At 42.3% G+C, this 9,026-nt stretch overlaps 1 protein-coding gene across 1 annotated transcript in view; it reads right to left on the minus strand.

The window, feature by feature from the left end:
* LAMC2 (laminin subunit gamma 2) overlaps window positions 1-9,026 on the minus strand; it is a 64,888-nt gene that overhangs the window by 3,038 nt on the left and 52,824 nt on the right. Inside the window, exons 15-22 of the mRNA XM_003785639.2 lie at window positions 8,111-8,190; window positions 6,928-7,077; window positions 6,271-6,415; window positions 5,379-5,528; window positions 4,769-4,883; window positions 3,689-3,888; window positions 1,805-1,963; window positions 1,586-1,685 (exon numbers count right to left, since the gene is read on the minus strand). Of these exons, the coding sequence (XP_003785687.1) occupies window positions 1,586-1,685; window positions 1,805-1,963; window positions 3,689-3,888; window positions 4,769-4,883; window positions 5,379-5,528; window positions 6,271-6,415; window positions 6,928-7,077; window positions 8,111-8,190 (1,099 nt within the window). The remainder of the gene's footprint in view (window positions 1-1,585; window positions 1,686-1,804; window positions 1,964-3,688; window positions 3,889-4,768; window positions 4,884-5,378; window positions 5,529-6,270; window positions 6,416-6,927; window positions 7,078-8,110; window positions 8,191-9,026) is intronic.

A 9,026-nucleotide genomic window follows, 5' to 3' on the forward strand; every position in this document is an offset into this window, starting at 1 on the left:
AGCCCAGGAGTTGGAGGTTGCTGTGAGCTGTGATGCCACAGCACTCTACCCAGGAGGGCAGCTTGAGGCTCTGTCTCAAAAAAAAAAAAAAAAGAAAAGAAAAGAAAACACCTGCCATAGTCCCTGATATACAGTAAATGTTTTACTAATTCCCACAGAGTTTCTCTTTCCACACTCATTTTCTCTTTGAAGGCCCATTAGTTTCATGAGCTTTTCTAAGAATACTAAACAATGCCACCAGGGTCTCAACTGGGAGGGGGTTTTTATTTTTTCAGCCTTAGAGGGTGTGTTGTTCTTTTGGGCTCATTGGATCACAAAGCAGACCCATGAGTATAACAACACAGACAATACTGGTCTCTCAGGGTAACGATACTCTCCACAGGAAAATCTGGTTTCAAAGTTCTACTGAACTGGAAAAGTAGAGCCAAGCCTTTTTTTGAATGTTGCTGGAATCTGTGACCCAATCACTCATTCCAAAAATAATGTAGTCTAAGCTCAACAGAACAAGCCAAAGGAGGGCTTGATACCAGCTCTACCTAAATCCAGACTTCTAATTAAAATCAATTTCCTTTTGGGAGTGAGAAACCTTATTACAGAGAAACCTGGTTCTCTGCCACACTGTGCCATCAAGTCTATTTTAGCCTAAAATTTTAGGCCAATATCATGTGGACCTACTATTTTCAGATTTCTTCTGGGTGATCCATCTAGGCAGCTAATGTTTCTCCAATTGGTTACATCAAGGTATACCTCTGGTTTGGGTAGAAAAGAAACAGCAAGTCTTTCTTTCTTTCTTTCTTTTGAGGTAGAATCTCTCTCTGTTGCTCTGGGTAAAATGCAGTGACGTCATCATAGCTCACAGCAACCTCAAATTCCCAGGCTCAAGCAATCCTCCTGCTTCAACCTCCTGAGTAGCTGAGACTACAGGTGCCCACCACCATGACTGGCTAATTTTATTTGTTATAGAGACAGGTTCTCACTCTTGCTCATGCTGGTCTCAAATTTATGACCTCAAGCAATGTGTCAAAGTGCTAGGATTATAGGCATGAACCACCGTGCCAGTTACCAAATGATTCTTGACCTCGAAGCCTGAGAGGACCCATCATAACTCTACCGCCTTAGAACAGGTTCCTGTTATCTTTTCCCCTTGGTTATTTCCATAACATCCTAGTGGGCCCCACTTGCCTTCTATCTAATTCTGCTTCAAGCTCTCCTCAATTCAGCCACCCTAGTGATCTTTCTAAAATATACACTGATGAATTTATTCCTCTGCTTACAACTATTCAACAGGTCTCTGAGGATCAAGGTCAGAGTCCTTAGTGGGACACTCAAGCTATCCAGTCTTCTGGTAAGTTCCTTGAATACATCCAGTTCTTAGACCCACAGACCTCTACCCCCAACTCCGAATGGTGCTCAGTAACTCATCTTAAAGATGGTAATCCAAGTCCAGAAAATTTGAAGTAACTCTGCCCAAAGTTTCTGGGCCTGAAAAACACAGCATATTTTGTGAAATCCTGAAGGAAAATGGAGATTCCCATTCATCGTGGCCTAGAGCATGGTGTGGGAAGCATGTGGACCCTCCACATACCCATTAGATGTAGGATGCCGTCCAACGCGTTGAGTGTGTCTTGGATGGTGACTCCAGCGTTTTTGGCTCTTATATCAACTCTCTGGGCTTCCGTAATCACCTGAGGAAAAACAAGCACCAATAGGCTTTGACAAAAGGTATTTTCTATATTGGGACACATAGAACAAATATATCTATTCTATACAAAGGGATCTGCTGTGGAAAGTAACAGGGACTCACCATCTGCACTGTGTCCATGTCCCTGTCAAACTCCAGCTCCTTCCTTGCCAGCTCTCCTTCCACTTCCCTCATCTCACTCTTCAGAGTGGCCAGTCCCTTTTCCATGGCCAAGGCTCCATCTGCTGTCACATTGGCTTCCAAGTTCAGACTCCCTATCTCCTGGGAGAAGAAAAGAAGCCAGGGCGGAAGGAGAGAGAGAGGTGAGGCACAAAAACATCCCAAAGACAACTGCGGAAAAAATACAGCTGCAGTCAGGCCCTGCTGGGGTAAGTTAGATAAACAATGAGAAAGTCAGACTCAGGGGCACACCCTTCCCCAAGCTCTACCTCAAACAAGTTAATGTGGAATATGTCTCTGGGACTAGGAGTGTCAGCCCTGAGACACCATTTCCCTCCCAGTTCAATGTTCACTACAGGTTGAATACAATCAGGAACCATTTGGGAAAACCCAGAGGACCAAACACTCACAGGATTCTCTGTGATGCTTCCTTGCTGGCATGGTGTTTTGAATGACTTTACTAGGATACCTGAGACAGTGACTTTGGAATGCAGGGAATCGGTGGGCTACAGCATTACCTTTTTGTTGTTTTAAAGACAGAGCTTATCAATAGCTTTATCAATAAGCTATTATTAAGCATTAAAATGCAGGTATTACTAGAAGCTGAATAAAGACAGACACATGGGGTGGTGCCTGTGGCTCAAAGGAGTGGGGTGCCGGCCCCATATGCTGGAGGTGGCAGGTTCAAACCCAGCCCAGGCCAAAAAAAAAAGACAGACACATGAAATTGGTCTCTACTCTCAAGGTACTTAAAATTAGACATTATTTTTGCAAGTTGCCAAGTGTTCTAAAAGTGAGGCCAAACAGTCCAGATTCCAAGAGTCCTGGGCTTTCTAAGAGTTGCATAACCTTGCTAAAACTTGTGCTTAATTAAAAGCTAAGATATTCTGTTCCAGCCAAGCTGCAGCCTTCTTTTGTAGCATTTAACATCTGGGTTGTAAGTGCAGCGTGTCAGTCATCCCATTGCACTGAATGCTCCTTAAAGAGAGAGACTAGGTCTTTCTTATCTCTGTATCCCCAGCAGCAAGCATGTTGCTAGCACATCGTGGAAAGAAAGAGAAAAATGAACAAGTGGAACTTAGACATAGACTGGAACAATGGATCTAGAACTTCAGAATCTCATAATCTAGAATTAAAACATTGATAATTATAGTTACAGATTGAACTGTATCCCCCTAAAAGGTGGGAATCTTGTTGAAGTCCTAAAAATATGGCCTTATTTAGACATAGGGTTGCCGCAGATGTAATTAGCTATGATGAGGTCACACTGCAGCAGGGTAGGCCCTTGATCCAATATGACTGGTGCACTTATAAAAGATAGAGACCTGCAGGAAGCATTACGCCATGTGACAACATAGGTGGAGACTAGAGTGACATAGCTGCAAACCAAGGAAAGCCAGGGATTAATGACCACATCAGAAACTAGGAAGAGGCAAGGAAGGATCCAACCCAGTCTCAGAAGGATCATAGCCCTGCTGACACCTTGCTATTGGAATTCCAGCCTGTAGAATTGTGAGAAAATTAATTTCTGTTTTTTAGTGCCACCCAGTTTGTGGCACTTTGTTACAGCAGGCCTGGAAATGTAACACAATAATCTCTATAAAAAACAATCTCAGATGGTTATTCTCATGGCCTTGTCCACAAGGGAGGTAAAAATGGTGGCTCTGGCACTCGGTCAGCTACAGCCTGTGAGTCAATCTAAAGGAAAGGGCAGCCATGTGGCTCAGAGGCTGATGTGGCCACAGCGGGACTCTGAGACACCGGGGTCAAAATGAGCCCAGTGCTCGCCTTCCTTCCACACCAACCTGGACCTCCATTTCTCCTTACTTGCTCAATCTCGCTGGAGATCTCCAGAGCCTCCCTGGCGGACTTCTCTGCCCTCTGGGCATCTGCAGCAGCACTGCCCAGGGCTCTTTCTGCTTGCTGGGTCTTGTCACTGGCATCTGTAACCTTTTGGCTGATATATGAGAGTCTCTTCATGGCTTCTTCAGCTTCTGCTTTTCTGTCTTCAACCTGCAGGTCAAACTCTGAAATGAAGAAAAGAAAAAAAGTGTCATGAATATAAAAGTGAATATATGAATGAGTGAGAGGGCCTGATGTTTTAAAGAAAAATCCCTAAAATAATGTAATTACTGACTGGGGACGGGGCTGTGGGAAGTCACAGCTAGAATTTACTCTTTCTTAGCTAAGAGAGAGCAGCTTAAAGGAGTCACCGAGGGGCTGTAACCAGCTCTTTGCTTAGAGAAACCAACAATCAGCCTGCCTGAATGCCCAGTTTTGCAGAGCCTTAAGCCCTAAGGCTGTCAGTGACTAGAGTTGGCCTTTGGGTAGAATAGCTAGAGAGATTCTTTCCATAATGAAAATCCCAAGAAAAGTTTCTCTTTTGTTCTTTAGTAAAGAAATCTGAAATTTCACACAAATCTCTAGAAGGCATAAACCCAAATCTCCTGGAATCTAGACACAGTGACAAAGGTTGTTCTGTCATCACCACAAAGCAATCGTATCAGTTCCATATTGGAACTAACCAGGCTACAAAAGAAAAGGAATGCTATCTAGACGGAAACCTGTGACAGACCTTAGAGATCACTCACTTATACCTTTTCCATTTAAAGAGGAAGATGTTAGGATCTGGGAAGGCTACATGATTTGCCCATAGTCACACAGCTAGCTCAACCTGGTCAGATGGCCCAGCAGGGACCAGAACTCAGGCCTGTTGACATCTAATTCAATTCTTTTTACTATATTAAACATTAATGAGATTTTTTTCTTTAGAAAGATACTTACTAAACATCTATTAATACTACAATGTATAATACCTACCACTTAGATATATGGGGATTCAAGATAAATTAGTCATTGCTCAAGTCATTTAAAATACTTAAGTGACTTGACCCATGAGATACTAACCTCTGAGGTTCTTCAGGATGCTCTCAACTTCATAAAAGGTGGCGTTACCCATACTTAGGGCTTCTTGGGCTCTGCTTTTAGCAAGATTGGCCCGGGAAAGCAACTGATCTGATTTCTGTAAATAGGTAGAAGAACAAGATTAAAAGAAGGACATTCCTGCTAGCAAAATCACTCTGATACATTCTTCTCTGTGGCAATTCACCATAAAGTCTATGGGTACTGAAGACAACCCTTCTACAATCTGGGAAAGAACTTTATAAGTTAACAACATGTCCTATACAGAAAATAGTCTCAAACTCTAGTCCACCATCAGGTATAGGAATAGTTTTGCAAATCACAAATTTAAACTCTAGATACTTACTGAAGCTAAGCTCATAGACAGAGTTAGACCAAAATTTGACCTTGGAGGCTAGGTCTAATTCAAGGACCCATTCTTAGGATTGACTAGTGGGTATATCTGAGCTAATCACATCAAAATCTCTGCATCTCGGTTACTTCCTCTTACAAGTAGAGAGCTTCAGACATTAGAGAGCTTTAGATGGTTCCTGCTGTATTCATTCAGCTGATAGGTATTTAAAACATATTTGTTGAGTAAATAAACAACAAATACCTGTCTCCCATTCTTTCCATTCTGTAAGAGCTGTTGGGTTTCTTCTTCCCAGTTTCCCAGACTGCTTTGCACATGCTTGAACTCATCCATATGCCTGGTCACCAAGCTTGAAACAGAGTCAGCTTTTTGTTTAATCCTCTTTGCTTCCACCTATAAGCCCAAAGAAATGAGTGAGTATGACTTTTTGCTCCCCAGTTATCACACCAGCCTTCTTAGGACCTGGCATTACTGTTTAAAAACAGCAATAGCTTTAAGAAGCCAAAAAATAGTCACTAACTATCCAGACCCAAAGCCTACCAGAAATGAGGGAGTATATCCAATGAAAATCAGGCAACAGGTCACCCAAGTGTCAAACAGGCTTTGTCTCTGTTCTTTTTTTATTCAATTTTACATGTTAGTTTATATATTCACAGTAACATATGGGCATGAGAATCTTGAGTGTTTTTGCTGTAGGTAATAAGCTGAAGCTTTTTAATTTAATAAGTTTGGAATGGTTAAGGGAATAGATGACAGAAACAATACATAACTTTTAAGAACAAAAGTCTTCTCAGTGGTTATACCTAGAGAAGTACTAAGGGTTGACCCAAGTGCAAACGTAACACTTTATAATAATCTTTCATGGTTTTCAACAGTCCCCTAACCCAGGGAAGAGATATAAAACCTTTATCCACTAATAGCCTAAGGATGGGTCAACACCTTTCCAGAGACTAAAATTGTGGTTTAAGAATAAGGAAATGGATAACAAGAAAGCCAAATACTCTTCCTACACTACAACAAGAAAGGCTAACATGAAGAAAAAGTGGAATGGTTGAACAAATTATGGAACCTGCAGAGAAGAAAGCATTTATGGCCCTTCTTTTGTACGTCAAGCACACAGGCCAGATCCTATCACCTGAAAGGACTGGTCACGGACTCCCTGAAGCTGAGACACCGCATCCAAGAGACGGAGACTATGTCGATAAGACCTGTCTGCTTCAATGTCAGTTTGTGTGGCCTCCCTTGACAGCTGCTGGGCCAGAGACTTGGTTTTCTCCAACCTAGGAGGGGGCGGGGGGGGGGGAATAGGCCTTTGAAAGTTTACCCTTTTAATGAAAGCAATAATTCATCCTGTTGTTTTTAAAATATGCAGTTGGAATATTTGGAATAAACCAAAGAAGGTAATATGTCAGAGATGTGTCCCTTCACAATCTAAATATAATCCTTTTAATTTCCACAGGTTGGGTCACAAAGATAAAACCCAGATTTCCCAATCTTGATAACAGAAACCTATTATCTTTATATCTACCATGCCATCAGATGTGTTTACTCATACCTTTCAAATACCATGAAGGGTAATCATATTTGCAAGTGCTGCAATGTCTTAATCACAACATAAACTTTACTAGATTAACCACATTTTTCTTCTTCCAGTCTTAAAGATAGCTGTCCTACCCCACCCCCAAAATACCCTAGCCTTAATATTTTTTAAAGAAACACAGTGACCCTCAAGTATGGTTTGCACTAAACACTGGGAGGATCCAGGTCCACGTGAGGACCCGTGGAAACATACTTTCCCGCAAGCCCTTGCACCACAGCGCTGTCCAAGCTGCCACTTCCGCCTCCTTCGCTCAGAGCTTTGCGGGCCAGGGATAGTGCTTGTTTGGAATACTCCTCAGTTTCCCTTGCCAGTTGCTCCATGTTACTGGCTGACTCAACATGGCTGAAAGGATTAAAAACAAAGAATTAGAATTTTCATAGCAAAGGGGTTCCTTTGGGCTGTTCAATTAGGGGCAAAGTAAAGGACTTGGTTTGGCTTAGAAAAAACAAACAGAATTGACTCAGATTGGGTGGAATTAGAGGAACTATCAAGAAGCAGAGGGTATTTAGGAGAATTGGCCTCATGTCATAGACCTTGTGATTGTTACCATTTATCATGTAATCAGTGGAAGCCCAGAGTGGGCTATTTTCTGCAGGAAGCAACTCCTATGTCTTATTTTCTCCCAAATTCCACCCCCTACTCACTTTCATGACAACTCTAAACTGGGCCCACCACTAGGGGGACAAAAGCATGTCAATAAAAGTTCCCCTGAGGCTTTTGTCCTCCTGGTTCTAGAAAGCAATTTTTAAAAAGGGGGAGTGCTGAGGGGAGGGAGGTGAGGAGGCAGCTCATACTGCAAAAACACAAGCCTGTTCACTTCTGCTGACCAAATTCCACTTGGGATTAACAGAGACTGCCACCCTGCTGAGCACTCCTGCCATGACCAAGTCTCTTCAAATACAATAGGATTCATAGAGGCAAAGATGAGGGGAGCTGCCTGTTCATCATGGGGGCCCTGCAGAGCCAGTTTCCAGGAGGAAGTCCCCCTCTGCAGACTTAAGCCCCACAGGCTGACAAACAACTTGTTGCTACTTGTTCCCAGGCTTGGTGTGGGAGCTTAGGAGTCCCTGAAAGCTGCAGAGCATTCTTTTCCAAGAGCTGATTCATTTCACGTGAGCCAAGGAATCCCATCTGACATACACCAAAGCCATATTATGAATCATAGGAAAATTGGGAAAGAAACACCCCCACCCCAAGTCCTGCAAAAGGACCCCACCCAATGGCCACCTACATATACTAAAAGCCAACTGGTTGAAAACTGGCTTCAAGGTGGGGGATGGCTGCAAAGGAGCCTGGAGAGAAGGAATATAGTGCTTATTCAGGATTGGCCTTGCAAAGATAGCCTGAAGCACGGGTGCCCTCTAATGCTGCTCACCTGTCTGCCAATCTTGTGGCCTCCTGAGCCAGACTTTTAAAGCCATTTGGCCCCACGTAGTGCTCTAAGGGAGGAATGTTCTGTGGAAAAAGGATACTTGGTTAAGCCATGGAGCCTAAGCAGATGCAGCCCCTGTCAGAATCACTTATTAGCCACACAGGGTTCCATACCCTGAACTTATACCAAAAGCCTCTATTCACTATGATTATTCCATTAACGAAAAAAGTATGTAGAGACAAAGAACAAAGTAGAAACCCAAGTTCAAAAAAGTTCTATATATAGGTATAGACGCATTTAACACATTAACTGCCATGTGAGTTGTATTTGACTCATGCTAGTTTTGTGTTCAAGGCCTTGTGAAGCATATATAACTCACATGTCTCCTGACCTTGGGAGCTGCAAGGTATGCCGGTAACTCACACTGCCATGCTGTAGCATTCCTGTCCCACTTGTCCAGGGGATTAACAGAGCCTGCCACCCTGTTGAGTGCTCCCGCTATGACCAAGTCTCTTAAAATACAACAGAATTCATAGAGGCAAAGATGAGGGGAGCTGCCTGGGCAATCCCCAGGGAGCTGGGTGGCCCCCCTGGGCAAAAGCCTATAGTTGGTTTATGAAAATCTTACTTGTTGATCTTCTTATTGTTACAATTAATGATGACAATTTAATTCTAAAATAGTGGATTAAGTGAATACAAGTCAAAAAATTTCACTTTTTGATTTATGTTTACCTTTAAATTACACTTAAGCCTGATGAGTTAAGAAAAACACTTTATCCTCATAGGCAATATTTTAAGTTCTCACTTTATTTTTTACATTACTAATTTTCAAGTTTTTATATTATGTTTTTATTGATGTATGTTTCAAGATCATTTTGTTTTCAAAGCTTTTCAGTTTTTTTGGTTTTTTTTTTTTTTT

Source organism: Otolemur garnettii, unplaced genomic scaffold (genome assembly GCF_000181295.1).
Source record: "Otolemur garnettii isolate 467f Iridium unplaced genomic scaffold, OtoGar3 scaffold00016, whole genome shotgun sequence".
In the NCBI taxonomy this organism is placed as follows: domain Eukaryota; kingdom Metazoa; phylum Chordata; class Mammalia; order Primates; family Galagidae; genus Otolemur; species Otolemur garnettii.